Below are 12,878 nucleotides of genomic sequence, written 5' to 3'. Positions count from 1 at the left end.
TTCAACCTAAAACAGTTCATTCTATCCATATTGTCTTCCGGAGTTCCGTCTTATAAATAAAATATTCGCCCCATCTATGACCTTGCATGCTGTCGTCGTAAAACATGGTCAAGATTGATTGTTAGGAAGAAATGACGCAATAGGTATTGATTAAAAAACAAGCATCAGTCTTTTATATTTTTCCAAATCTATGCATGCCAACAACTTTTAATGCCAATTTGAAGTTTTATTTCGAATTTATAACAACTATCGCATATTTAAATACCGGAATTGATATGTGACTCATCTGACGATGCTGAAATAATTTGATATAACACTGTTATCTAGCAATTTTGATATTAAGTTGATGGAGATGACTACTAGATAAAACACTTTGATGCACCGTCTCATGCACAAATGCATTTATTTTATTAATTCAAATTGATAGTGTTTAAAGGCACTTGTTTCATTCAAATATGAGTGTTTTTATCAGACTAATAAAATCTTCAATTTAATTTATTCAACAAGCTTTGCTATTGGAAATACAGTAAAAACTCTATCAACTAATCACTATTAATTTAAGGATATTGTAAAGTTGAAAGTACAATGAAACTTACACACCTACCTAAGCCAAACTGTAAATAAACCGAATTAGTCCATGGGCTGTGCACCCCCCTCATCAACTTTATGGTGATTTTTAGGTACCTTTATACCTCCCATTACCGAATCAGTTTGTAATCAAAGAATATTCTCGGATTCTTTTTCAGTATCAAGATATATTTGACCAAATTTCTCAATAATTTCAGTACACCAAAGTTAGGTAAACCTAAGCATGACTGATGGACAGAATCAAGCGTCTACAACAGACCTGTATACATACATGTACATCACAAAATAAGGAATGACACCATAAAGTATGAGCAAAACTCTAAATAAATGAAGGTTAGTACTTTAAGCTTTTTTGCATATTGCATGAAACCTAAATTTACGAAACTCGTTTTGAAAGGGTTCAGGATCAACAGTATCAATAGCCTGAAACCTTCCATGTAAAATTTTTTACCCAATTTCTCAATAAGTTAGGTACACATAAGCATGGTAAGTCCTAAAAAAATTCTATTCAGAATAGTACTGTGAAACCAATAAAACAAACCATTGAATAAACCACTAACTTATTTTGACAAGGCACCTGCTGAAGTCTCTTTATACCACTTTATTCAGTTCATAAACTGAGAAAAAAGTTTGGATTTAAAGGTGTTAAAATTAGGTAGATAATCTCTGATTTCAAGTAGGGGATCCTGGGAAGAAAAGGCCAGTAAATGGGTGGGAAAACCCCTTCTTACTGGTAAATTTTGTCAAAATGTGCAAGAAATAGCCTGAAATCTTTCATGTACCAGGATGTTCGATCACAGTTTAGGTATGAAGGCAATGTTTGAGTTTGAAACTGTACAACTGACATTATCATTTCTGTATAAGACTATGAGAAAAGGGGAGAAATGATACTTCTCTTTTATCACTTCCATAAATACATGTAAATGTACATCACAAAATATGAATACAATAGTGATTTATATAATTCTTTGTTGCACTTTTTTTCTAAATTGACGTGCAAATCACAATTAATACATGTAATAACTTGTGAATTTATACTAAAATATTTTATTGGTCACAATACTGTGGTAGCATTAATTATTCTAAACAAAGCATCCCTAGACGCTGAATTTTCAAATATTTGTAGTGACTGTTTTGCCTTATCTCCATATTGTCTACAGCAGTCCTTACACTGAAGCAATTCTTCACTATTTTGGATAGACTTGAATATCTGAAGAAAAAAAGTTTGAATAGATATATGACAACAGAAAGAGAAACTGGTGAAGGTTTAAGAAATTTCAAAAAGGAGGACCTGCTGACTTGCTTAAAAAATGCCCAGTTCATTGGTTTTCTATACAATGAAGAACCTTGTATTTAACCAGTTTTTGCCTGGAAACTGGAAAATGCTTGTTTAGGACCCCACATTTCTGAACAGTTAAGACCACAAATCAATCCCAATAGTCAACTGCGTTTGTGGTAAGGAACCTACTTATTTATTTGTACTCAAATTATTGTTTGGAAATCTGAGAACAATTACACTGACAACATCCCATCATTTATTTGACTAAAAAGTTTATATGGTCTTATAAAAGGTAACAAAGTAAAAAAAAACTATGTGTCACTGCATTCAAACAGATGTAGCTGTTGGAATATATAGAAAAATAATATAAAACCTGCTCTATGTACTTGCAATGACATATTGCAAACTTTAGATAGTATTTTCCAAACATTAAGTACCAATCCACATACAATTCAGACACTGCCTATAGTAGAGGTAATCATGGAGTAGAAGAACCCACCAAACAAACAATGAGTTTTTAATTAGCATATGCCTTTTTCACATAACACTAGCCCTTTTTGTAAACAGATCTGTATTTTTACATAACACTATTATTTTTTGTAAACAGATCTGTATTTTTACATAACACTAGCCCTTTTTCTAAACAGATCTGTAATTTTGAGAATAACAACCATTATTCTCCTACTTAGAGACACACCTGGGGTGAGGGACAATCTTGAAATCAGTGATACGTTTGCATCATATTCAATCTCATCAAAGCCTATCAAGCTTTCATTTGAAATAGAATGAAATAAATCCAAGTTACTTTGATGCTTAGATGAGATTGGTGTAAAATGCTTTAAATAAACATTCCAATGATTTGTAAGAGTAATATCCCTTTCCCTAGGTCAACCTCCATAAATCAACCAAATAAAATGACAGTCTTTACCGTCTAAATTTAACACAGCAAGCCCCTATTTTTAATCTGAAAAGAATTTAATATAGGATACACTGGCTTGGAAGCAAAGTTTCTGCAAGCCAGCCACTACTTTTACCACCTTTGGCTGGTGGGCTGGTCCAAATTTTGAAGACTGAAATGACTCGTGGATTTTTGACAAACATGAATCACCTCCTGCCTGGCCTGATATACATAAAGACTTTTACTTAAAATAACACTGTAAACATGCTTAAATTTTCAAGTTAAAACCATTTATCCATGGTGAGCAGCTTACTTTTTTCTGTTCTTCAGGATCCCGTAATGATTCCTCAGATAATGATGATGAATTATTTCCTAAATAAAGTACAGCTGGGGCGGTAGAAAATATAGAAGATTCTGTTTCCTCTGATTCTGGAGTCAAAAACTTGTTTAGATCTTCATAAAGCTGGAGAAAAAGAAGTAAGTAAAGAGATTTTTACAAGAAAAGTAATTGTGGATCCTTGCACAGCATACTAAATAAAATGCAATTAAAACTGCCCTGAGTGACCTTCCAAGACAGAACAAAAGCGTAGTCACATAGTAAAAAAAATGCAGATTTGCTATCCTTGTCATAGCTTTCCTTTTTCCACTATCAATATTTTGGTAGGTATATAAATTTGTATGAGTTCATGTAAAACCTGACACCACTCACCATATTAATGCATGTTCTAATGTTCTCAGTTTTTAGGCAGAATTTTCATTTCATTTGAAGGGTATTTCTATTTTTTTTTTTTAAAGAAGGCGGTCCATAGGGGTTTTTAATGTAAGGTACAGGTACTACTAATCAATGGTATTTTCTGTCTTGATTTATCAACTACCACTACTGTAAACATACATCATGTATATGTTGAATGAAATTTGAGGTTGGAATTTTCACGGATTCTGTTAAATAAACATGTATTTGCCAATATTTACTTCCAGGGTGTTGAAATTGACAAGTTGATCATTGTGTTAAAACTCTATTGGGGAGCTGCAATTATTTAAGCTTATTTGTTCACTGCAAAAAATAGTCACTGTGATAATTAGACTGCAAAAAATAGTGATAATTAGTACACTGTACATAGAAATTAATATTTTCAGTAAATCTTCGCTTTTTGTGAAAATATTTGAATTTGACCATATTCCTTTCTGTGTTTGGCCTTAATCACCTATTAATTACACTTTTATTTCCAAAGTCCCCATACTTTATAATGGTGTTTAAACATTTTACCTGTCTCGTTACTGCTAGATTTTTACCAAATTCAAATGCTGCATCTTGATATGACTGTTTGTGTCCAACCAATAATAAAGCAGACTGGCAACTGTGGGCAAGTAAACTGCCATATGATAAATAAGTCTGGTCCAACCAGTCTTTGAAAGTTACATTTAAAGGAGAACTTCTTAACTTTGTAAATTCTGCCTCCATACAGTTTCCAATTGCACGGGATATATTTTCAACAACCTACAATAAATGTTTGGCCTATTAGAAAATATTAAATGCTATTCTCTGTAAGAATCAGGCAGTGGATTAATCATGGTTGAAAAAAAGAAACACAAACAAGTCTTTCCATGATGTATCTGAAATGCAGAAATGGCATTCATTTCTTTTTTAAATTTGAGGCATAATTGTATGAAATGTATGGCAATATCATTGTCAAAGGGAGATAAGTTACTTTTCCCTATCATTCTAATGTAAGTCTTCTATCTGCACCCTCTGATACTTCTATGACAAACAATTTCAATAGACTATAAAAAAATGTGCCCACATTGTCAAATACTTTTGTTTTTTTCTGTGCATGATTCATTATTACCGGTAATACTCCAACATTGTCAAGAATGCTTTACAATGAAATCTTATACTGATAGAACAGGACACTACCTCTTTCTTTTTAAAACAGACAAAAATATATATGTAATTCCTGTTTTCAAGGCAAAATAAATGATTCTTTGTCATCCTGAGTTGTATATTTCAACATTTTGTAAAAAACAATTCAATAGTGCTTAAAATGAGAGATTGTTCTCTTACAATCAAGCATCATTAACTTGTACATGTACATATAGTTGTTTTGACAACAAGATGCTAAAATGTGCATCTCCTCATGACAAGCACTTGAACACTATCATTACAGTAAATGCATATAGAAATTTATTCTTCAGAAAGGTAAGATAATGGAAATTCAGTTTTATAGATTAGATTGAAAATTTTGATAAGTACTCTACACATGTATATTGAACAACTTTTATCTAAAAAAAATAATTTCCATCGCTAATCACTAATAATGTTTTTGTACAATGAAAGCTATCACTACATACTCCATCCAATTGCAAGCTTGGGGTATACTAAACTTACCTGTGTATTTTCTAAGCTTGGGGTGTACTAAACTTACCTGTGTATTTTCTAAGCTTGGGGTATACTAAACTTACATGTGTATTTTCTAAGCTTGGGGTATACTAAACTTACAAGTGTATTTTCTAAGCTTGGGGTATACTAAACTTACATGTGTATTTTCTAAGCTTGGGGTATACTTAACTTACATGTGTATTTTCTAAGCTTGGGGTATACTAAACTTACATGTGTATTTTCTAAGCTTACATGTGTGTTTTCTAAGCTTGGGGTATACTAAACTTACCTGTGTATTTTCTAAGCTTGGGGTATACTAAACTTACCTGTGTATTTTCTAAGCTTGGGGTACACTAAACTTACATGTGTATTTTCTAAGCTAGCAAGTTCAGTACTAGCATTTGATAATAGAAAATCTCCTGTCAGTGTCGCCATTTTATTTCCTGACTGCATGTCTTCAATAATGTCATCTGACTGGTTGTTGTAATTCGCTAAATCAACAACTCCCTTATGTATCAAACAGGCTGTGTGAATCATTTCAGTTATCTCAGCTAACGTCCTTTGTCTAAAAATAGCAACAAAACATGACAAAATGTACAAGACTGTTCCACAAGTACATGTGTTTGATGATCAGAATGTATAAGACTGTTCCACAAGTACATGTGTTTGATGATCAGAATGTACAAGACTGTTCCACAAGTACCTGTGTCTGATGATCAGAATGTACAAGACTGTTCCACAAGTACATGTGTTTGAGATCAGAATGTACAAGACTGTTCCATAAGTACATGTATTTGATTATCAGATTGATTTTCATCAGTTCATAAAGGAACACTTATTGGATTCCTATTTCATGTACACGACTGTGTTTATTTCCTAAAAAAGGATTGCAATTTTTATATTACAATTACATTTTTAAATTGAATTTGTATGTTTTTATCACACAATACACATTACATCTAGATGTAGCTTACAGTTTTTTACTGTGTGCTTCAGTTTTAAAGTCTTATAAACATTTCAACTGTTTACTTTTCTAAATTGTCATTGTATGGTGTACTCCAGCAGTGCTAGAGATTGTCTGGTAAGCTACTTTCTGACTTGGTTGGGCTATGGAGGAACGGAATTCCAACCTCTTATGTTGTAGGAGTATGCATGGTGTCAAGCACCTATTTTTTTTTTATTCAAAAAGAAAAAAAGAAATTTTTTATTAATTATTATTACAGGAATATACTATGTAGTTAACCATTTTGTTGAACTTTTTAGAATGGTGTATTTGATATATCATACTGAAAATTTTGTGACAAATTTCAAGTAGTTAATTCAATGAAAATGATAAAGTAAAAAATGGCAGTAGACAATTCACTATTAACCTATAGGATATAAAATGTGAAATATGTGGGAACCAAGGGGATTTCCTTTGGATTCTGTAGTGAGCAGTAGACCTACATGTAATGTGACCCTACAATAACTAGAACATTACTATAATTTATTAAAATTGTTAGCAGTACTTCATATGAGAAATCAAAGTTACATAAATACATAAAAAAAATGTATATTTTAGTTGAACCACACCGATTATCAATGTCTTTTTCTGCTTCTGTATGTGGTCCTGCTGACTTGCAAACCAGTAATACAATTAAGCCTCTTGTCTGCAATGTCTGATTATCATTGTAAACAAGTCCTCTACAAAAGAAATGTATCTGAAGGCAAAGAAAAAAAAACTAAAAAATTAAAAAAAAACAATAACAAACAACAAACAAACATACAAACCAGTAAGACTTAAATTATTTACTACATACTAATGTACATGAATGTGTACCAGGTACATGTAGTTTTCATACATTTGTAAGATGTGTATTATGTATTCTGTGTTTGTATACTTCATTTGATTTATATTGTATGTAATAGGTACATGTAATAAATATTTTATTTTCTTGTGCATGCAGACTTCATACTCTCAAAGAGCCATTCTTAATGTTGTCTGATTTTGAATTTAGATAGAATACCAATTTTTTAAACTTCCTTCATTTCAGTGATATTTGAAGGAAGAATTTGTTATAATTGAAGGCAAAAACATGTACACGTATATATATTAAGACTTCCTTGGGCTATTGTTGTTTGGTAGTGTCTTCTCTTTGACACATCCTCTATTTTCTTTATGTAATGGTAGTGATGCCATACTCACCCCTAATCAAGTCACCACTATCATGACTATAAAATATGAACAATGTACATGTATACAGTATAATCAATCTAGTCATTAGCACTGTTAGCATTCAACAATGTACTTGTGATAACTCAGTGGTTGGGAAGGAAATTTGGATAAAGCAAAATTTTCAGATATCTAAAATTTGAAGGGGTATTTGTTAAAAAAAACATAAATTTCTTTAGTGTGAGTCCTGAAGGGGCCACTTTCTGTAGGAATGAGCAAATGACACATGACTCTTGACTTCTCAACCCCTGTATGACTGTGGAGATAATATTCTGAACAGTTGCGACAAGTACATGTATGCACACTACAATGTATAACATCCCGGTTTGATGATATGATTAGCTTTTACCTTGTAGTTTCTAACAAAGGGTGTTTTGACCCAACTAGCTTTCTCATTTGTCTGGCAACATTGGAAATTTCATCACTAAGAAAGCACCTTAGTCCCATCAATGATGTTGGGTAGCCAACAAGTTTTTCAGCATCAGAAACTGCTTTATTCCACTCAGTCGTTTTCTTTGAACTCCAAAGACTAATCTGGCGACTGAAAATGAAAACTGCAGCATTGCTTTTGTATTTTTCGGTAAACAGAACCCTTCCTATTTTCCTCACATAATTCAAACTCTTGTTTTGTACACAGTTAAATGTTCTGCAATAATTGAGCACCCCATGAATCTTCATTTCAATTGATTTCAAAATAGTTGCATATTATTTAACTCTACTGAGGTCGAAAGAGAAAGGCCGTATGTGAAATACGTCATTGAAATATGTGTTCTGCTACATCTATGAACCGATTTTAACATTCGACTGTTAAATACTTGTTCCATTTTGATAAGAAAAAAATAGTTTGATACCTTATTGTCATCTTTACGCAGTTATTATTTCTCACAAAATTTTTGTTACAATAAATCTAATTTTTAAGCTCTATTTCCCACGTTTTTTGGTACGTTGTTTTTTCTTCTAACGTGCTTGCATTAATATTTCAGTGGTTATTAGTGAACTAAAAATTATCACTAATTAGCGTCGGGAACTGATATTTAGAGTCAAGCAGAGACCAAAAGAAACGAAATATAGACAAAACAGCAGTAGTACGTGGACTGAGGCCCCGCGCATCCCACTCATCAACCAAAATATGATTTTCAGCTACCCTTATACCTCCCATTTACGAATCATTTTGTCGCCAAGAAATGAACTGATGTATTTTTGAATTTTTTGGCTACTTTTAATACCTCGTTGAGGCAAAAATTCATTTTTTATGTTTTAATTCTTCGAACTCCCACTTTATACAACATGAAGTAAATTGATATATATAAACATCATCATGTAGCCAAATGTCCCAGCTTAATATCGATACCAAGAAAATTGCGGTAACACTTTACTTGTAGGGTTTTGGGGTAAAATGAGAAAAAAATGTATCCCTATCCTATTGAAAAATAGCGTTAATTGACATATCTTTCAATGTCAGTATCCCTAGAGTTTTTATGCTTCAGTAAAAAAAGACTTATTTGGTATTTTCTGTTTAGTATTATCACAATTAATACTTCCGGTGTTCTTTTGGTGACTTAACTGTGGCGATTTTCGTAGTCAGAATTTATCAAAAATTGCAAAAAGTCTCAAGTTTGATATCGTTCGATGGATTGTTAACTAAAAACAAAACAAACTATTTTTCAAGAAAGAATTTTCAAAAGATGTTTAAAATGTTACTCCTACGCCTAGAAAACTGGTCTCAGTATCAAACAGAATTCTCATTCACAGCATACCAATACTGTATTGGTATGCTGTGAATAAATAAATAAAACCCGTATTTTAGGCATTTTTTAATTTAAAAAAAAAACGAATTACAAGAAAAGACTACTACTAATGATAGCTCCATGATACAGTCTTCTTCCAATATTTAAATGAACCAAAATTAGAATCCAGTGAAGGCCTAAAGACATTGGTAGAAAAAAATGCTGCAATGAACTTGATATGAAAATTACAGAAGCTGGGATCTCTACTGCTGTAGCATCCATTAAAGTGAATAAAGCTGCAGGACTTGATAACACAACTTATTCTATGTTAAAGTTTGGGCAACAGGCATTATGGCCATGCCTTCACAAATTATTCAATATACGTCTAACAGCTGGTATCTATCCAAAGTCTTGGTATATTGTGCTAAGGACGCATCGGTTCCCAATGACTATCGTAGTATCACTATTACAGCTACATTAGGTAAACTTTTAAATAAAATTTTAAATAATCGACTGCAGAAAATTTCTTGAAGCATATAGAATTATAAATGACGGGCAAATTGGATTCACAACGAAAACAAGAACATCAGATCACATGATAACTCTCAAAATCTTAATTGATAAGTACTGTCATACAAAAGAAAGTAGATTGTATGCCTGCTGTGTTGATTTTCAAAAGGCCTTTGATACTGTTATTCATCAAGGCATTAATTAAAACATATATCACTGAATTAAGGAATTGGGCACAATTTTATAATATTATCAAAAGTATGTATAACCAGAGTAAATACTATATCCGAGTAGGCAATAATATAGGATAACTGATTTTTTTTCCCAAACAAGGTTGGAGTTAAGCAAGGAGACAACTTGAGACCTTTGTTTGTTCAATTTTTTTTTTATGATCTCCCAACTTCAATTAACATCATCCTGTTCAAATTAATGCACGTCTTATTCATTGCCTACTTTATGACGATGACATTCTTCTTTTTCTACATCTGCAACTGGGCTACAAAAAAAACTTGACCAGCTGGGAGTATATTGTAATGAACGGCGCCTTTAAATCAACACTATAAAGACCAAAGTTTTAATATTCAACAAAGCAGGCAGACATATCAAAAATGAATTTAGGATTAATAAGTCTTTTATCGAGTGTGTCCAGCAATGTAAATATCTAGGTATCTCATTCAGTGCGTCCGGGTCATTTTTGGTTTTCAAGGAGACGTTCAAAAAAAGCTTTTAAAGCATATTATAAATTTTGCAAATATTTTATTTCTCTAAATCTTTGTATTTAAAATTGTATGCATGTTTATGATCATACAATCAATGATTGATTGTTGGGGTTTAACGCCCGAGCAGCAATATTTCAGTTATATTCAGGCGATGAACATGAAATGGATGATAAAATGAACATGAAATGATGAAGAAATGAAAAGAGGGATGGGACACAAGATAATAGGGTCGACAGATTTTGATTGCCACTAGAAAAAAAGGAGGGATGGGTGGGATCGGGCAATTTAGCCTCCTGTGGCGGAACGCAAAGGTTCTTACTCCTATCGAATCCCACAGCAGGGTTCTTTAACGTGCGAGGAACGTGACATCTTTCCCAACACGGTGCACCACTATGGTTTGCGGTCAGGTTTCCGTATTATAGCCTGACAACCCCAGCATGTAACACGCCAGGGGTACCCCATTCCACCACCTGGAGCACGCATCCCAGTTGCTCTGTGGGCAGAGCGCCTAGCCCCCGACTAGGTTTCTGAGCACTATTTAGTCGCCTTTTACGACAAGCTTAGCGCTGCTGCAGGCCTGTTCTTTTGATACCCGGACCTGCACGGGGCAAACAAACCAACCTTGTCATTTGGCTCTGAAGTTACAGGATATTTTAATCCGTTAAAAAAGATTTCGATGCAAGATAGCACAACCATCGAGCAAGCTTTTCCTAAATTACCTTCTAAGGAGCTACACTATTTGGACCTAGTAAAAGTGCAACAAATATTGCTACACTCTCAGAATTGGAACATTTTCCTTTGCAATTTTACAAATTGAAATCAATGTTAAAATACTGGGATAAACTCGAAAATTTATAGATACATCATTTCCACTCCTGAAAGATGCATACGTATAATCAAAATCATTATACGAATCAGAATCTCCATCTTGGTATGGATCAATTTCATTAAAAATATAAAATGACTTAAGGACCTGAAAAATAAATGTTCTTACAGATGTTTTTTTTGTATAAAAAATATTTATAACAGTATTATTCAAAAAGCAGGCAGAATCATCGAGAAAAAGTGCGGATGGAAAATTATGCACCTGTGTAACTTTCAAAAGTAATTTCGGGACAGAAACATTTATAATGCTTTTTCAGTCCCCCGAGCACAGGGACAATTTCACATGATTACATATATCTGCACATCTGCCTGGTATTGATCAAGGTCGTTATAAGGGTACTCCTCGGCAGTGCAAGGCATGCCTCAGGCACAACTCCGATGAGGTAGATGATGAAAAACACTTTTTATTGTCTTGCAAATCACTTGAGGATACCAGAAAAAAATGTACGTGTATATTAATCTTATCTGTCCAAATTTCAACTAGTTAAATCCTAATGAAAATGTAATTTGGCTACTAGACAATAAAAAGAATGATATGTTTTACCCATATTAGCAACCTCATAAGACAAAACAAGATATAATCGAACAGTAAAATAACTCAATATCATGTGTATTACCCTGTGTTGTTATATGTAAAACAAATATGTATATATAAATATTTTTTTGTGTCTGGGAGTTGCCATAGAGCATCGTCCCTTGGTGCCCTTTTCAGGCTGGTTACCTGATAGCTAAGTAATCTGCAAAGGACACAAGGATGGCATTCCTGGTCTTGGAGCCCTTAACTAGAAACTTCACAAAAGTGGTCATCCAACGAACTCATAATTTTAATCAAAGTACCTATTTGTTATATAAAGCATCGTCCTCGGTGTTTAGATCATCCAAAAAGCTTCTCCTCCTGCTCTGGACACAAGGATATAACACTTTTACCTTTGAAGCCCTTCGCAACTCAAAAATGGCAATGTTCATTTGTATTATTTTAATAACTGAATATAAATAGCTAGCTGTGGTTGTGCCTCATCTTTGTTGTACCTGACACCCAACATTTTCATACGATATTGTACATTGTAGTATGTGGTGAATCAGTCATTATAGTTCTTTGTTATGTATATATTGTAAGTTCAATGTAATGTGGTGTTATAATTTCACTATATGTAATATATCGGGCCCATTCATATGGGTAATAAAAGTTCTTCTTCTGTAGTTGCAATGCGCGTATAAAACACCCACAATGATTCTCTCAGTATCAATTTTCTTTGTATTTTTTTTATAGATTAAACAGATAGTTTAGGGGATTCCAGCTGTAATATAGTTTCAGGATGTGATTACTTGACTTCCATTTCATTTTTTTCCATTGCTAAGGAGTTCTTGCTTCACCCGACACTGAGCCTCTTGTATACGTAGATTGTCCAAATTCTCCAGCGGCGCCTGGCATATCTATGTCCAAATACAGAAATGATTTAAGTCTTGTTAAAGTCAAAGGAGACCGCTTATTGTACGCTTTTATGCTGGATCTTAGAACTAAACAACATTACTTTTCTAAGAAACTGACTTCTAAGTGACACTTTTCATCCTTCAAAACAAAAAAAAAATGTATTTTTTACTTACATTTTTGTATTGCTTTTGGAATGATATATCATAAAAATACTTTCAATTGCTAGCTTTTTCCCTCTTGAAATGAGAAAT

At 33.0% G+C, this 12,878-nt stretch overlaps 1 protein-coding gene across 1 annotated transcript; it reads right to left on the bottom strand.

Moving 5' to 3' along the window:
- Positions 1-477: 477 nt before the first annotated feature.
- On the bottom strand, positions 478-8,118 carry LOC148614019 (all trans-polyprenyl-diphosphate synthase PDSS2-like). The gene is made up of 6 exons (XM_088587764.1): positions 7,704-8,118; positions 6,715-6,825; positions 5,506-5,707; positions 4,033-4,263; positions 3,079-3,228; positions 478-1,798 (listed from the first exon to the last, which is right to left on the bottom strand). Exons 1-6 carry the CDS (start codon positions 8,030-8,032, stop codon positions 1,643-1,645), a joined length of 1,179 nt encoding a protein of 392 aa, XP_088443890.1. The 5' UTR covers positions 8,033-8,118; the 3' UTR covers positions 478-1,642.
- Positions 8,119-12,878: the final 4,760 nt, after the last annotated feature.

This window comes from Perna viridis, chromosome 6, assembly GCF_037379345.1.
Source record: "Perna viridis isolate PV_CMFRI_1.1 ecotype Kerala chromosome 6, ASM3737934v1, whole genome shotgun sequence".
Taxonomy (NCBI): domain Eukaryota; kingdom Metazoa; phylum Mollusca; class Bivalvia; order Mytilida; family Mytilidae; genus Perna; species Perna viridis.
This window is presented reverse-complemented; position numbering and strand designations above follow the sequence as displayed.

Bases quoted from the DNA above. Each gene is read 5' to 3' on its own strand.
- LOC148614019 (XM_088587764.1), bottom strand. From the start codon at position 8,032: ATGAAGATTCATGGGGTGCTCAATTATTGCAGAACATTTAACTGTGTA. The intron at 6,826-7,703 runs GTAAAAGCTAAT...TTTCTTTTGTAG, and splicing joins CCTTTGTTAGAAACTACAAG to AGGACTTGTTTACAATGATA. The intron at 3,229-4,032 runs GTAAAATGTTTA...CTTTTTCTCCAG, and splicing joins ATCTAGCAGTAACGAGACAG to CTTTATGAAGATCTAAACAA.